The 18,154-nt window shown below is 42.5% G+C and overlaps 1 protein-coding gene across 2 annotated transcripts; it reads right to left on the reverse strand.

Moving 5' to 3' along the window:
• Positions 1–2,331: 2,331 nt before the first annotated feature.
• Positions 2,332–17,618, reverse strand: rnf216 (ring finger protein 216). 2 transcript variants are annotated; one of them, XM_086093573.1, is made up of 17 exons: positions 17,376–17,618; positions 16,497–16,628; positions 15,064–15,200; positions 12,159–13,307; positions 11,217–11,293; positions 10,861–10,969; positions 10,420–10,581; positions 9,975–10,086; positions 9,734–9,867; positions 9,604–9,654; positions 9,337–9,474; positions 8,066–8,214; positions 7,172–7,250; positions 4,474–4,571; positions 3,383–3,605; positions 3,166–3,235; positions 2,332–3,094 (listed from the first exon to the last, which is right to left on the reverse strand). In XM_086093573.1, the coding sequence occupies exons 2-17, from the start codon at positions 16,561–16,563 to the stop codon at positions 2,721–2,723; spliced, it is 3,129 nt and encodes a 1,042-aa protein (XP_085949699.1). In that variant the 5' UTR covers positions 16,564–16,628; positions 17,376–17,618; the 3' UTR covers positions 2,332–2,720. The 2 variants fall into 2 exon arrangements, with proteins under 2 accessions (XP_085949699.1, XP_085949623.1); XM_086093497.1 differs by lacking the exon at positions 17,376–17,618 and adding an exon at positions 17,287–17,362.
• Between the last annotated feature and the right edge of the window lie 536 nt (positions 17,619–18,154).

Consider the following 18,154-nt stretch of genomic DNA (forward strand, 5'->3'; position numbering starts at 1 on the left):
CTGACCTGCAGATTTGTGCTATCGCTAAGGTTAGTTTACATGCTACAGACACAATGAGAGCTGTTCTTATTTGACACAAACTGTCAGAAAATGAACTTTTTTGGGCTTTTATGTTCGTAAAAACATGTTCGACTGATTTAAGGTCATCTCTTAAACGCGGCATTTTGGTTTTGGATGAAATGAGTCATTAGCAGATAATGCTGGCTAATGCGTCTCTGATGATAATCCCTATCCTGTGTCTGAAAGGCGTGGGGTGTCATTCAAGGACAAAAGAGGAATAAGCAGTGTAATGGGATTTTCTCAGAAATCATTAGAAAGTGATGATGAAATATCAAAACTTCAGTGACTCTGCATTTATTCCCATTTTACAGAAAATAATGATTTGGTAGTTTTACCACACATTTTTATTTGTTATGTAGCAGGCTATAAATATTTAGGTTACAATGGTAAAAAAAATACTAATATGGCATTTAGTGTTCACCTACACATACGTCACTAGCCTAATACCATAAAAGTAATTTCAAACGTACTATCACAATAATGTGCTTGACTCGAGGCAACTGGACTTCTTATTTGTTGTCTTTTTTTATTTTTTGCTTTCCGAAAACGTTCCCTTGTGCAATTATGCTATTAGTCTAACATGGTAGTTACGTTTAATTCCCCCTTTTTTTTTGGGGGGGGGGGGCGGATGATGAGGGGGGTCTTTTAAGGATTGAGAACCCCTGCTTTAGAGCATTTATTACAAAATAATATTGAATTATCTGAGAATATTTGTTTTCCTCTCCTGCCATTCTAATGTTATTAAGTTATTTGTAACAAACGGCTGGGCCCACATGCTGTTTTATGAGCTCCACTGACCTTTGTAATAACTGAGCCTTCACTTTAAGAGCGCGACGGCACCGCAAATGAGGAAAATGCCCACAGGGCGTTTGGGAAGTCTCATGTGATTGCATCACAAGAAAACAAACTGGAGTATCCCACAAACATGGAATGCGGATGGAAGTTTTCACCCTACTAATGAGGTACGAGTAGTACAAGACGTGACATTATGACATTTCTGCGCACTTGTAGACAGATTATGGCACCAGTATGAAAATATTATGTGGAAAAACTGCATTCAGGTGACATCTGCGTATCTCTATTACTACTAGTGAACCGCTAGTTTTGTAATAGAGTAGGGCTATGTTGTATAATGTAACACACTTGTCACCTAGTGCAGTTTCGTTTAAGACAAGCTCCCTAGTAGACCAACTAGCATCGACTGTTTTATCCCCTTTTTTTTTTCTTTAAAAAAATAACGATTCCTCCACTACTGTATGGCATTTCCGTGCTCTAATACAACGATTATGGTTTATTTGAAGCCAACACCGAAATGAGAAACTCAAAATAGTTGAAATGTAGAAGGCGTGATGAAATCCATGAAGCTTGAGCATGCTGCTTTTATTGTCCCCATGCAAACACGCCACGCTCGGGCGATTCGTCGCAGTCGCCGCACACTTGGCTGAACAAAGAAGTCCACTCACGGGGCCGCCGCCACTACGCTATTAGCTTGAACTAGCATCCTCTGCCGCGATTGGTGCGGAGTCAGACGTTTTTGTGGGCAACAGAAAATTGGATTGGCTTTAATATGAGCACATTAGCATAGCTGAAGTGCGCTTCCCTCATTCGCAATTCAAAAAGGGCAGTGGTACTGTCTAACCACGTTTTAGGAAAAAAAGAAAAAAAACGTAAAAGGGAAGTCAACCAAAACTTTTCTTTACAGTATGTTCGTATTAATATTGATATTGCATTTGTGGAACATGACCTAAGCAGAAAAAAAAACATAAGTTTATTCCTTATTTCAAGGGGCAGACATTTTTCCTCTTTACAAAAATAACGACCAATCACGACTCGCCTGTTTTCGGAGTTTGTTCATGTTACATTCGCAAGATGAGCCGTGAATGGTTATCTGAACGACTGTGATGTCATTTTTAGTCGACAGCAAGTAAGAAAATGGCTGCCCTCTGAGTGTTAACCAGTGGAGCTGCATAGAATATATTATTGTGAAGAAAATTTGGGGGTTGACTTCCCCTTTTAACAGTGACCTCTGGTTAAATGCAGCTGAAATGAGGCTTGCTAATGATAATGGGTTGATAAGGAGTCTTATTAGTTGAGAAATTTTGCGCAGACCTCTCAAATTTTGGGAGAACTTTTTCTTAGGATGTGGGAGGAAACTGAAGAAAATTCACACGCGCATTGGAAGCAAACAGACTGAAAGCCACGAGCTCTGAAGTGAGAGTTGGTCGTGCTAAGCAGTGGGCCACGGAATCAAAAACAAGTATGACAAGCACAAACAAATGAACAGAAAACTTTATTAGAAAACCAAACAGCTTCCCACACGTTTTGCCAGACGTGTAGACAGGAATGCTCAACTGTTTTTCTTGTCATAAAACTTTTTCTTTATACAAACTTGAAATATAGCAATGCTTTCAGAATGATTCTTTTTTCTAAACGGAACAGATGTGGAGAACAAGTGCGAGAAGGCCAAGTGTGTGTGTTTGTGTGTCTATACAAATGTAGCAGGCCAATAACTGACATCAGATGAAGGCTGGCAGCAAACGGGCGAACAGAGAAAAAGGGCTTTTTTTAAACACTAGGACATTCTGAAAACATGAAGGTGATCTGTAGTGAGGGTGTATGCGTGAGATGTAGCTGACAGAGAATTAATTCCTGTGTGTGTGTTATAAATGCCTGAAGTAGTGGTGGGCGGGCCCGTAGTGCATGGGCATGTCAATCATGTTCATGTTTAGAGGGTGCCGGTCGCCGTGCAGATTGTTGTGGTGGTGATGGTGGTGGTTGTCGTTGTTGTTCAAAGGGAGCAGGTTTGGCAGTGGGGGCACGTAGGGCGCCGGGGGCAACGGGTTTATCATGTACATCTGGCCTTGGAGTACGGCGGGAGGGTAATGGGCGCGAGGGGGCACGAAGAGGGGAGCCTGCACCGCTTGGGGATGACGGGGAACCGGGGGAGGAGCATTTTCGGGGGGAGGACCCACACGAGGACGTTTGATCTCTTGGACGACCTCTGGGGGCGGGCCCACTCTCTTTCCCGATTGATCTGAACCAAAAGGGGGTGGGGTTAGTGTCCAAGGGTCTCGGTCGACCCTTTCACATCACCGAGAAACTCACCTGCAAACTTCTTATTGAGCTCCACTTCTCCCTCCTTCTGGATGGCCTGAATGTTTCGCTCGTCATCTAGCTGCAGAAACACGCCAAGACACGCAGGCAACATTAGCGAGTGAGCCACATTTGTCCGTTGTTTCCTCTCAAATGAAAACAAATGGCTCCTAAACAGAACATTTTTGCTATACTGTATATTGTTGAGTTAGGGTTGTCACTTGTGTACCGTGGGATCGGTCCAGAGGGAACACTTGCGGCAGTGGCGGCAGGGAGCGCCTGGCGAGCGGGCGTGCTGGCAGAAGTGGTTGTAGCCGGTGATGGCCTCTCGGCACAGGTAGCACATGAAGCCGCCGCAGCGGCACGACATGCGGTTGCAGCCCTCAGACTTTACCAGGCCCATGCCGCACTTGACGCACTTCCTCACACGGGCGGCCGTCATCCGCTCCTCGCTGACGAGCACAAAAACGACACAAGAGTGTTTAAAAAATTAATTAATTTAAAAAAAGCGAAGAGATGATCCCAATCAGAGTTGCGATCCCTTGGCATGTTTAAGACTGTCTGGCTGATGGCTGAGGCCGAATGTCAGTGGGCTGCTTTCAATTTCACAAGAGTACAATGGGAAGAGGTTTACCTTTGACCCACAAATTCTGCTGCTTTTATAACCTATTTTGTTTCTTCTTGTGGTTGGTTAAGCGACTGACATTTTAATTGCTCGTATACAAATAGTTGGGTCTCTGGAGTGGCAAATAAATATAAACTCTCTGTTTCTGAAAGTGTGAACCAGCTGTTTTGGACATCAGCCGTACTGTACCGTACCTAAGAGTGGGCGGGGCTACATTATCATTCTCTCAGCTTTGTTGAAGGAGGCCAAGTAAGTCTCTATTAACGGCGTGACATATGTCCATGATTTTGGAAGACATTTTTGTAACTTTCAAACAAACTGTCAACGGTTCTTTTAAACATAGCAATTTTCTTTTAAAAACATTTCAAAGTAGTAGTGTAGTGTGTTTGAAATTGTTGTCGTCTAGTACTTCATATCAAGTTGATCCACTGATCTTTCTACCAGGACACTTCCTGTCTCTGTCACGACCAGGAAGTCGGAAGATCTGCTCAATGGCTCAAAACAGGAAGTACTGCCTAAGCGGGCCCACGGGAAGCAGCCGGCCACTTTGCTTCCCGTAGCGTTGTCCGGGAAACGGAGCAATTTACCTAGCATCCTCTTTGGCGTGTAGACGGGAAAGGATGGAGGATTATAAAGAGACTGGAGGGTTTTGTTGTTGTTGTTGTTGTTGTTGTTGTTGTTGTGTTCCCACTTACATGAGCACCCTCATGCGAATCTCATCTTTCTCCAGGACTTGCTCGCACGTCTTCCCCACATGCTGCTTCCATTGCACATGGCATTTTCGACAGCTTTCCTACACGCCAACAAAAAGAAAATGGTCACATTTGAAACGGGGATCTTTTACTCAGTTGGACTCAAAGCAGAGAACAATATCAGTCTGCACTGCAGACGCAGCGAGGTGTGGCCCTGCATCTCGCACACGCGGGGCGGCGAGATTTGCCCTTTTACCGAGAGCCTGGTTGCCTAGAAACTGAAAATCCATCCTTTGAGCTTTGGCGACAACATGTACAGCATCGCTCGGCTAATACATCGTCGATATTTGGCTCATCTAACATTGCGTGCGTGTGCTCGTTCGGCAGCAGAGGTCAGACGGAGGACAATGGAAAAAAAGCAGGATTTTAAGATGGTACGCGGCACGTTCAATGCAGAAATGGACTGTCATGAAAAGTGTGGCTAACAAAGAGGGGCAAGAGTGTGGTCAACCATCGCCCCCTACTGTTCCCCAATCTTCGCCGGGAAGCGTGGCTGCTTAACGGTAGACACGCACGCCGCACACACACGCAGTAGCGAAGACCACATTTTACGATGCGGCCCACGTCCGTTCTTTCGAGCCTCAGCTTGAGCCGCTCGCAAGCATCCGTCTGTCCTGTGCTGACTTGTCATGACACGCCATCCCCGGGGGGTTCTCCACGTCTTCATGCATAGCGTGCCTTTCCTCTCTTCCTCCACTTCTGTCACTCTTTTGTCTGCACATGACCTTATAAGGTGGTGCGAGGCCTATTGCAGAGGTTCTGACGGGGGTGGGGTCTGCATCGCGTCATGATCCGAGGTGCTTTTTGATGACGCGCAGCGACATTATTGCATTAAAAGCAGCAAATGTGCAGCAGTTGTCAGACAAAGACAATTTTCCACTGGCCTACATTTGCCATGGAGAAATCCAATGCGGGCCAGGAACAAGCTTGTTCACATGTGCTCATGAGCACATGTGGAATACATTAGGGGAGAGCGGCTGAGGGCGGGAAGGAGGGGAGGGGAATGTGGGTCAAACTTGATGTGAACCACATTTCAAAACGGAGGAGGAAGTGCTCTCGGCCAATGGGAAACCAGTGGAGGGGTGCGGAGAGCGGGGAGGGAAAACCGTGGGCGGGCTCGTGGAAGTGTGTCAATTACATAATAAGGCCCCGCCCTGGTCACAGGCCGAAGCAGACCACGGGGCTCAGTGAAAAGCAGCTAAATAAATAAATTATACTCAACAAAGAAAAGCACCAACTTTCATAACAGAAGTCTAATTAATTCACATATGGGGGTTGTGCAAAAAGTCATCCTTTTTAAGCCTATCTGCTCCAAAGAGAATATATATATATATAATTTTTTTTTTAAGTGTAATAGCCAGCTAGCATTTTCAGCTGTTGCATATTACGATATTACTCCCGGGTAAGGGATCTTGGGCGTGTGCCTGTGCTTAAACAACGTGCAGCTGTGCAATGAGCACACACACTGTTCTCGAAAAGTAAAGGGCTCCCCCTACAGCTTCAAAAGTGGAATTGCATGAGAATAAATAAGCACACAGTCTTTTCATCCATACATTTTCTATACTGCTTGCCTCGGGTGATCTGAATCATAAAACCATGTGATTTTGAGGTACGCTCTGGACTGGTCGCCTGGCAATCGGTTGTCAATTAAAAAACGATTCACATTCACACAACAAGAGTCTTTAGTAAACCTAACATGGGAATGAGGAAGCTGGAGAACCCGCAAGCACAACAGGGGAGAACATACAAAACATGGTCTCTGTCATGGCTACTACACATGTAGGAAACAAAACATATTATTATATGGCAGATTTGCATTCCCAAACAGAAAACAATTTTCTGGTAAATTTCTGTATGGCGCTTGCTGCTTTAAGCTGTCAACATTTTTAACAGCTTTTTAACAGCTCACAAAATATCCTCGCTTGAGCAGAGGGCTGCGTTCTCACTGTGCTCCCGTAAAAATCCAAGGCTTGCTTTTAACAACAAAATCACATGTTGAACAGGTAAAGCAACTAACTTGCAAAACTGAAGCTTCAACTCCTCATTAAGTGGCAATAGAATCGTCAAATGTCATATGACAAATACATTGCGAAGCGATTAAGCAGGCCAGGCTGCGTGTGTAGGAATGTAGGATCGTCTACATCCGGAGGGCTCAAAAAGAAACTTCAGAACTGCAGCTGACCACGTGACTATTTTATCTCCACTCACTCAGCTTCTTGGGTTGATGTAAAACGAAGAGGAAGGAAAGAAAGATAGCACAAAAATAAAAGAAAAAGATTGCAGTTGATACGTGGGGGCGTTCATCCTGATAAAGGTGATTTAGAGAGTGAATTGCACTGCGCCCCCCGCCCGCATTCCTCAAGACATTGGGAGGAGGCAGTGATAAGAGGCGGCGACCTCTCCAGATGGAACCATTCGGTCCCCATCAATCCTTGCGCTCACACTTTGGTTGACCTCTGCACCCGCAATGATTCTTGTTGGACAACTCACTGTCATTACATTTGGTCACAATTGAACAAAACATTCATTTGTGTTGTCTCCTACTTCATTTCAATCATTCCTCTCCTATGGAATGAAATTCACCTTTTGTCATCTGATAGTTGAAAAATCGTTTTTCAAATCAAGCAAACGCAGGACTGACCTTCCGGCAGCGAGGATTGGGACAGCTAAAAAGGGACATGTCTTTGTCCAGCAAGGCTGGGAAGTTGCAGAAGGGACACCTGGGAACGGGTGAAAGTGACGATGTTAATGTTCATGTTCAAATCACATTCAATCAAAAAAAAAAAAACGAGCAACGTAATTCAGTACAGACACACAAAGATTACTAATTTGAATCCATGTTAGTGACATAAAGTGTTAATGCCATATTTTGCCACATTGGAAATAAATACTTAATATTTATTAATGTCATGTAATTCAATATATATGTATTCATTTTTCAGTCAACAAGATTTTTGACTGGATTCCTGCTGCCAATCACTAATCCATAAAAATATTGATTCTAACAAGAAAACATCTGTTGGGGTGTTGTCATTTATAGACTAAAACTGTATACAACCAAATAAGGAAAAACTATTCACAATATAATTGTTGCACATTGCGCAAACAGAAATAGAGACAATAATAATGAGACTGCCATCAAAAGCACTCTCCTGAAATGTGTACATTAAAATCAGGACAAATCATCGTTTCATAGCTAATGAAATTGTCAAATTTCGCACCCCTCAGACTTGCTTCAGTGAAATAAAGCTGTAACTGTCAGTTATCTGCTCAAAACATTATTGATGGTTATCAACAGAACAAAGTCAAAGTGATCAATTGTCGTGATTGGTAGATGTCTAGCTTAAAGGCCAAACCCCAAAGTACACACGACTATGTCTAATCATTTATAGCAACACTGCACGGATGGTTGCATTGGTAAGTGTTGCTCTGTATGCGCCACACTACCGTACACAGTATTGCCATTGCAACCTGCTCTGGAGCAAAAGCCCATTCAGATGGGACTACAAGAGACGCACATTTAATTCATTCTTACCTTACTAGTTCATCCGCGCAGGTGGCAGCAATGGCCTCTTCCGCCTGTCTCTCGTAGTATTTGCAAAGGATGTTTTCTGGTAGGACCTTCTCCAGTTCACAGACTGGGTACGAGCAAAGGCAGCCCGCCTCCATGCAGCTCAGCTGCGACTGCATACACGAACACAAAGTAGTTTTGAGTAACTTCAGACAATATATATACACTGACATCAAAAAGTATTAGAACAGTGGTTAAACAAATGTCTTTATTTTTGCTGAAGGCCGAAAAACATTTGGGAATTTTGGTTTGACATCAAAAGAGGAATATGAGACAATCGTGTCTACAATCTACACTCAAAGAATGAGAGATTATTTTTTTTTTTTACTATTAGTAGTTTTACCGTCATTGGTTTGACATAATTAGACAACTATGGCATTTTTAAGACCATCCACTATAAGGATTAAATGTATTTTAAAGGGTAATTAAGGACCTAGTTTGGGGAAATCAAATGTATTACTTAAGAAGCAGTAGCCAGTAGGGGTGGGAATCTTTGAATGTCTCACGATTCGATCCGATTCAGAATAAATTTTCGATTAAGAACGATTTCTGCTTCAAAATGATTTGATTGACAATGATTTTTGCTTCAATTTATAGATGTTCAAGGAATCGTAATGATCTACTCCAGTCTGACTCGCTAATGCTAACTAGCGCTCTACTCGCGGCACTTTTATCACTCAAAAGAACGGCTGCACGCTGCAAAAAAAAACTTTTATTGGAATAACTTGATCGTGACTTTTTCCTTCTACTTTCTAATGTGGTTACAACTTAACAGTGTTCCAGACCGCGTGGAACCACACTGCCCCTAAGTGGCCAAATCGGGTACAACATGAACAGCGCTCCCAATAAAAGGCACACACAAAGGGTAGACACTAGACAGTATAAAATAATTTAAATAAAATCGATTTTGGGACATCTAAAATCGATTCTGAATCGCACTAAATGAGAATCGATTTTTTTTGGCACACCCCTAGTAGCCAGCCAGCCATTAAAATTCCTACATCATCATAGCCCTACTCATTGATTTTACAGATGACAAATGCTGAAACCTTGTTTTTAGTTTCCAGCAACATACTATGGTACACACCATTTAACTCAAACAAACGAAAAAAAATGAATGAAATGGATGGGCCCTTATTTAGTTCAGTTTAAGTTTGAATTCTATTGAGAATTGCTGTAGTATCTTTTGGCACTGTTGACTTTCCAACTATTGCTTATTGGCATCCAGGACGTACCTTTCCGGAGCCGAACACTGCCTCTTGAGCATATTTGACCAGGCACTCTTTACAGAACAAATGGCCGTCCGAACACTGCGTCATTTTCTCAAAGGCAAACTCTCCGTAGCAACAGCCACACTCAATCAGCTGACCATCCTGGACAACAAAATGGTAAATGGAACTTTATGGTGATCAAACTACAAAGTCACAGGTCAGGTCAAAAGCATTTTCAAAAATAATCAGGAAAAATGCTTCATCATTTTATAGAGCACGAAATAAACCTACTTTCTTATATTCATCTTCATTGACTTGCAGCGCCAGGAGAAAGTCCTCATGCTGGAAAGACAACAGCAAAGAAACACCTTGAATCACACTTGAACCAAAATGTAACTACATGGGACAAAAATAAGAGTACCTCTGCCCATTCCTTGGCCTTCTGTTGAAAGAAGGTAAGCTCTTTTTGTAAAGAAGCCTCCAATCTGCAGTACGTCCTGCAGTAGCGTCGGCCTTTCTCCAAAAGATACATCCTCTTGTCAAACTTGATCTGACCTGCAGCGCAGACAGGCAAATTTGCTAGATAAATTAACACTTATTCTAAGGTTTGAAATCAATGAACATACAAGTAAGTACATCCGTTTTTTTCCCCTTCCCCTCACCATGCTCAAAATGGAAATCGACGTAGCAGCGTTCAGTAGACATTCTGCTTCGTCGTCGCTTTCCTGAGAGGTCGCCTGATTCTTGAAACTTCTTCAGAGCTTCAAATAAGGCCTAAGAGAATAAAATCGAGAGACCACTCATTGTACACAAAACATACATTCCCCATTTGAATAAGTCTACCTAAAAGTTGGTAAAAACAGAATATCATATACATTTAACAAACAGAACTTTGAGCTTAGTTTATAAAACTTGCTTTTGTGAGTCCACCTTGCATCAAATCGCCTTTTTGTTGCAATTCCTTGACAAAAACAAAACATTCAACCTTGTGGCTTTTGGTTGAATTAGACTTGATGTTAAGTCTTTAAAAAAAATTATTATTATTATTTTTTAATATATATATATATGTATATATGAAAATCGGGCGGGGTGGGAGACAATAAGCACCTTGCGTGTGATTGCATAGTGTCCTTTCAGTGCATTGAGGGCCCATTTGATGTCCTGACAGCTGATCATCCTGAAGTCGGCCATAAGCAAGTCTGCAGCTTGCGTCACCGTCTCCGGACCTAGCGGACCCAGCTTGGCGTAATCAAACAGATCCTCAGTTACCTGAAAAAGATATGCAAGGAAATGTGATTTTTTTGGGGGGGTAACAATTCAAAACAGTTCCCCCAAGTGTTCAAACAGCATAGCATATTTTACACACAGTATTTCTTGCCATAGTGAAATGAGCCTGTTTTGTGGGCGTGGCCTTGTCTCATGGATTCATTTCACACTTGGCCGGATAGGCAAGACCGCCCAGAGAGCCAATTACTTGCATACAAACGTACATGTGGCCTTTTTCGACATCATGTTGCAGTTTTCTTTACTCGCTTCCAAGGTGGTTACCTCTGTGTTACTGTCTCCAGACTCCAGTAAGATGCTGGTGGGCGCTACTGTGGCTGCAGCAGCTTCTGTCTTTGGATATTCGGGGTTCTCCAACAGCAGGTTACAGATACTTGAAAACAGCAGAGGAAAGGTGCATGTAAACATGACTTTGAACTTATTAGTTGGGTGCAATGATGATCTCCCACAAAAGACAGATCATTCACTCGCAGTACTTGTGCTGTGAATTACAATCAATCGCCAAACATGTTTATTGTTGATCCAAATTCCTTGACAAATGCATTCACTTAATTGTGTTCTGACATAACAGAGTGGCAAATCACTTCAAAAAGAGAGTAAAAAATAAATACAAATCTTACACATTTAGGTCTTTCACATTATTTGTCTGGATCAGGTGTGCTACATAGGCTTCTTGGACATTTGGGAAGAGATCCAACTTGAGAGAGAAAGAACAAACAACATTTAGGCCAGATCATCCATTGGAACTTGGGGGAAGTGAATCTTAAAACATTTCTTGACAATAATGTGTTATATGTGACCTCACCACTCTAAACATGACATTCTGATTAATATTACATTTATGGAATATGAATTATGCAGCAAAATCCAGCTGTTTTTAATTAATCTCAGGGGGTGGCCATTTTGTCACTTGCTGTCGACTGAAGATGACGTCACAGTTGCTCAGGCAATGACCAATCACCGCTCACCTGTTTTCTGAAGATGAGCTGTGATTGGTTGTTACCTGAGAGCTGAGCAGCATTTATTTGAAGCAAGTGGTAAAATGGCCGACTCTTGATATTGATAAAAATGGCTGGATTAGGCTGTTTAACTCATATTCCACTAACACAATATGAACCAAAATACGGTATTTAGACTAGTGGGACTGTATAGAACATATTGTCAAGAAATGTTTTGGTTGTTGACTTCCCCTTTAAGAGAAAACGACAAAAGAGGTGAATACAGAACAAAACAAAAAGATCGATGTATTTCAACTCAAGGTGCCAGTTTGTGTAACAATCTGGATTATAAAACAAAATCATCTCAGCTCATTTGCATTTTTTTTATTTTTTTATAAAAGCACAATTTATGGATAAACAGTTAGCACATGGTCATTTAATTATTTTTGTTTAATTGTTACTCAGAAAGCTTCTTGACTGTTTTCTATCATTTTATTTTGTGTATGTGTTGATTAGGGACAGATACCAATTTTTCACCTTTCTGTCCCCTTTCATTTCTTTTTCTTTCAAAGAATGAAACACATTTTTGGAATTGAATTGAAAGAGGTGCACATTATAACTTACGACACCAGTAATGAGGGTTTTGATGTGGTCCTGCCGCTCCAACCTCTCTCGTGGCTCAGAAGGACCAGGCCTTGCATCCTCTATTCTGGGAATGTCCTCAGCAACAGGCGGGAACGCGACTAGACCGGGGACTGGGTTGACCCTTTCCGGGTTGGGGCCGAGATCCAGAATCTGATGCATGTCTATCCTGTTGTGGGGCACCGAAGCTGCAGGAGCTGGAGCTGGCTGAGCAGGAGGGTTTAAATTGATGTGGGTTTGTGGAAATGCACCCGAGGCGCCACCCTGCGGCTGGGGATTGAGACCAGCGTTCCCGGCTGCCTGGCTCCCGAGCATGATCTGGTGGCCCTCCTCCGGAGGTCCCAGCCTCTGAGGGGCCGCGGCTATTAGCACTGCAGACTGTAGTCCAGGTGCCACTTGACGGGCCTGGGGGGCCTGGGTGGGGGCCTGGGCCGGAGCCTGGGCTAGAGGTTGGGGTTCAATCTGAATAAGATTGCCGCTCATGGGCTGAAAGACAGGCTGGCTTGTGGTCTGGGGCTTCTCCTGTTGCTGACGCTGCATGATCAACGCGAAGGCTCGAATGGCGGGCTGTTGGGGAATGATGACGGGGTTCAACTTCTTCTCCTGGAGAAGTTGGGCTACTGTTTTCGATGAGCTGCTAGGGTGAAGTTGTGTAGATGTGCTTGCTTTAGGCTGTGGCTCTGCAGATGAAGTCCTCGCCTGAGGATTGTCTTGAACGCTGACACTTTCTTGCGCCCTTTCTTGAGATGTCGTGGCAGAAAGCGTCTTTGAAGCAACACTGTGAGAAGTGCTTGGCTGTGGCCTAGCTACCAAATGTCCCGTGGAGCAAGCCGGTCCAGATGTGCCAGGCTGAAGGTGCTTTGCACCAAGTGTGACAGCTTCAGCGAGTCCGGAGGTAGGTTGGGTTTGAGACGAAGAATCAACTCTGTCCTCCACTTTTATCTCTTGTGGCTGCGCGAGTATGGATGTGCTGACTGCAGACGAGTGTGCACTAGCATCTCGGGAGGTAGAGGGGGTACTTGGGTCTCTCGTAGAAGGCCCAGAATTTGAACCGTTTGTAGTAAGGTTTTGCGAGGCCCCGCTCCACTTGGCCGCCGGCCGTATTAAATGTCTGCGTGCAGGTGCTTGTGGCTAGGACAAAGAGTTTGCAACAAAAAGAAGACAATATTTACATGTCATTGTCGGTGCCAGTTTAAACATCCTTTTGCTGGGTTACTAGTCAAAGTAGCAAATAGAAAAGATTGTCACTACAATAGAATGAACGAAGTAAAAAAATAAAGACTGACAAAAGTGAAAAAAAAAAACTATCTATAGCATTCCGATAAAAGACAAGCATCTTATGATGTCACACAACACTATTGGCAAAAATGTGGCTTAAAACACATTTCTCTTTACATAATAGCCTCTTTCCAATTAAACACTTAAGTCAACTTTGACAAATATTTCATGAAGATGCATCTCTGCCACAACTAATTATTTTGTTCATAAAATATTTTGCGCCTATAATAAGCATTACCCACAAAATGTAGGAGATATTCAGCTTTTGGGCAAAATTTCAGATCCTACAATGCACTATACCATTTACAGGTGAACATAATTTGACCTTTTCTAAACTTTTGAATGCACATCTGGATAATGTGGAACAGCAACTGTATTACTAACCAATACATTTCTAAGGAGGTCAATATCACTATAAAGTCCCGTTGCTGTCCTCGTCAGAATTGTTCCGTCATCGTAACAAAAGCAGCAGAATGATGAAATTCTAAGGTCCTCCTCTAAATGGCTAAACATTTGAACACATTATGAAAAGCCTCTTCCTTCTGTTTTTATAAGATGTGTGCAAATTTGGAATGTCTCACACTGTGCTATGCTAATTGCCGTACGTATAAAGAGGATTCGGGACTCCAGGTCCAGAAAGTAGAAACCTTGAAATAGTTTGGCTTTAGCCACAGGTGCTTCTACTCATCAGGTGGGGACAAGCTTGTTTACCTGGCAAGCTGAATAGAAGCCTCTGTGGCTAAAGCCAATCTGTGGCAGGGTTTTTACTTTCTGGACCTGGATTTCCAAATAAGTGGTCCAGTCTCTGCAGCCTGTGGGAAATTAAACTAAAAGAAGACTTCCATCTATCACCCCGGCCACTTATCTATTCAAAAGGAGACTTCAAAGCTCTCTACCGCAACTTCAAACAACATGTGCATCAAAATGGAATGTAACTTTCGTATGCAAAAAGCCAATGTGAAGGCGGCTAATAGGCTATGGTGTAATTTCGATGGAGAAGACTTACTGTTATTATTGCCATTACTTTGTTTTGGTATTAGTTTAACAGTCAATCAAAAATGCCGTGTGTAGAGCAGTGGTGCCCAAGTCCGGTCCTCGAGAGCCACTATCCAGCCTGTTTTCCATGTTTCCCTCCTTCACCGCAGCCGAATCTAATGATCAGCAAGCTTTGCAGAAGCCTGATACCGATCCTGATCATGAATCAGGTGTGTTAGTGGAGATAAACATGGAAAACAAATCACATAGGGCCAGCCCTGCATGCATGCACCCTATAATGCGGTACGCTTTATGTATGACTTAAATACAGAAATGGCACCCATAATTGAGACTGCGCCTTTTACACCGGTGCACATTTAGGTCACAAAAATACAGTAATAAACTGGTGACATGTTACATTAGACCGAAAAATGGCGGCCCCCATAGGCAGAAACCCAAAGATAGAGAGCAGTGTTTTAACCCTACAATTTAGAATAAATAACTTTGTAGATTAAAAAAAAAGAAAAGAAGAAGAAGTAAAAAGTAGCTGATTAAGAAGATATGCACATTTAAAATATAACGAAGTTTTGACCTCTTGGGTTTAGTTCCCCTTGTACAAAGAATTGTTCCTCACCTCTAGTATGCTCACATCATCTTCATCAGCATCATCATCATCTGGAACTAAAACAGGACTGTGGGATACCAAAGTCACAGTCTCATCATCAGAATCATCAGAAATGGTGATCAGCTCCCTCTGACGGGCACTGGAGCCTAAACAAATATTGACATTTGTAAGATTTTTGTTGTTGTTCCGACCTCTAAGTCGGTGATCAACATACGAGATGGAACCAGATTTGCGAGCACTTCACTTTTTCTTTATTCACCTGTGCCATGTTCAGCAATGAATCCCCCACATATAACAGGCTAACTCACAGACGTCAGAGTCCGGTCCTCGAGGGCCTGAGTCCTGCATGTTTTCGAAGTTTCTCTACCCCACACACCTGACCCAATGATCAGGATCATTATCAGGCTTCTGCAGAGCTTGCCGATGAGCCTAAATATGAATCAGCTGTGTTGAACGTGGGATACCTCTAAAACATGCAGGATTCAGGCCCTCGAGGACCGGACTTTGACACCACTGCGCTAACATATTTGTGAAACCCTCCTTAGACTTCTAATTCTCATGGGCATGGCTCCATGTGAGTGCTCTAATCACACCTTTTCAGTGAGGGATGGTGGCCAGCTCCCTCACAACATTGTTAGACAACATCCTGGAGAGGCAATTGAAAAATTCCGAGGTCACTTTGACCTGATCTTTATATCTTTAATGCTCTCTATATTATGCTAACAGTAACTACAAGAAGACTGTATATTCTCAATTAAACTATTAAATGGCTACCTGAAAGATTGAGACAAAGCAGAATTTTTTTTTAGAGTGTGTATGTTATTTAAATTCCACCTACGTACAATGTATTCACACAATCCTATGCTAGAACTGGCTGCGTTGAATGAAAACGGAAGCAGGTGCCGTGTTGACAGACCGTCAAACATGAAAAGAAAGCGTAAAAGAGTCAGAATGGCTGCAAAGAAACGGGAAACTGAAAGGAAGTGTTATTGGAAGCGCTTGTCATACATGAGCTGAAAGATCTGTGCTCTTCCTCCCGCATTTTGCAACCAAGGAACGTATGATCTGCCGTTTTGATTGTTATTAGAAAAATGAAGGGTGAGCAAGGCAATCTATTAATATAATTTAAAGAAATGTGTAGTGAATGAATCTTCTAAATGACAATGTGACATACCATTTAATGATATATATATTTTTTAATATAAAGACAAGTTTTCCTGAATTGGGATGCCAAAATCTACCAATGAACTAGAAAAGAAAACCGACATAAGAAACACTTGAATTAGATTTTCTCTATTATGGAAGAAGACTCTTTAACTTGGTGGTGTTATATACATATTACGTACATCGATTTATGAACGTTTCATGTTACAAACAGGCTCACTGAAACAATTAAGTTTGCAACTTGATGACCCACTAGAGTGTATTTTGGGCCTAGTTACCTTGGCTTCGGTGAATGTTGAAGCTTGCCAAGTGAATGACATCGTCATCACTGCATCCATCTGCCATGATGATACACAACTCCACAGCCCCCTAACTTCACTTGTACGCAGTCGCTGCTTGATTTACACCATCTAGAACACACAAACCAGTTACAGTACAGGTGCATCCAGAATCTTTGGAATGAATAATTATTGCGAGTAGGCCAAAATCTCATTTAAATAAAGTGAATCATGAGGGAATTTAAATTGGCGTCACTTAAGACACACAACTCCGAGCTTGACGAGTGTTGATTAAAAGTAAGCTGTTGAGATCAGAACACCAGCAACGTCGCCCATCGAGCTTGGGACGTTGAGTTAAAAGACAAAGACTAACAGACTAAAGTTTTCAAACCTGTCTGTATGTTATGTTCTAACGGAAATGATGATCAAAGCTATGAACGACGTCTAGCGGGCAAAACTGTCATATTAAATCAAGTTCATTTTGACATTAGCGCTAACAGAATAATGGCATCCGCGCATATAGGAAGCCGCCGTGTAACGTAAACGTGAAGATAAGCAATCGATTATTTTCGCGCAAATTTGAAGAGCGGAAATAACCACGCTAAGCTAACGTTAAAGAGCTCGGCTAGCTAGCGAGCTAGCCAGTAGGTTAAGTAGTTTGTGGACTTCTAAATTAGTGTCCACAACAATGTCTCAAACCGCGTACATACAATATAAGATCAACGTGCTAGGAAGAAAGATAACAGAACAAGACAATACCGCCGCTTCTTGCTGCAATGCCAATACAAACCGTTTTATTTGTAGACGAGATAGATCGCGGAAAAGCCAAACAACCAGCCAAAACAAGAGCATCTGGGAAGTGAGTGACGTTATACGTACAAAGCCTGGTGACAGTCATGGCGTCCAGGGAAATGTAGTCCTCAATGGAGTTTTACCCCGAAAAGGAATAATGCGACTACCTTTGAGCATTTTAAGCCCCTCTCATTCTGTAACGGACACGGTTCGGTGAAAAGTGGATCGATCAAAACCTTGCTTTCATAATCCAAAATTGTATTAAGAAATGACAATAAATCTAATAATTGACCAAAAATGACAGCGCTCGTGTCAAAGTGAATGGGGGAGGCGTGGTTTAATGCGGAAATACTTTATTTGAATTTTTTACAACTTTATTGAACATTACTATTAACAAACACTTGCAGAGGATAACGAGTTGAGGTGAACATTTGTAAGCAGCAGTATGGTTTTATGCAAGAAAAAGAGTACCACAGATGCAGTATTTGCTTTGAGGATGTTAATAGAGAAGTACAGAGAAGGTCATAATGAGCTGCATTGTGTCTTTGTGAGAAAGTTTATAATAAGGGTGCCCAGAGAGGAACTGTGGTTTTGTATGCGGAAGTCTGGAGTGGCAGAGAAGTATGTTCAAATGGTGCAGGACATGTATGAGGACCGTAAGACAGTGGTGAGGTGCGACGGAGGAGTTCAAAGTGGAGGTGGGACTACATACATCAGGGATCAGATCTGAGCCCCTTCTTGTTCGCTATGGTAATGGGCAGGATGACAGACGAGGTTAGAAAGGAATCTCCATGGACTATGATGTTTGCGGATGACATTGTGATCTGTAGAGAGAGCAGGGAACAGGTGGAGGAGAAGATAGAGGC

This window comes from Leptonotus elevatus, chromosome 1, assembly GCF_054856555.1.
Source record: "Leptonotus elevatus isolate MCC_2025b chromosome 1, RoL_Lele_1.0, whole genome shotgun sequence".
Lineage (NCBI taxonomy): Eukaryota > Metazoa > Chordata > Actinopteri > Syngnathiformes > Syngnathidae > Leptonotus > Leptonotus elevatus.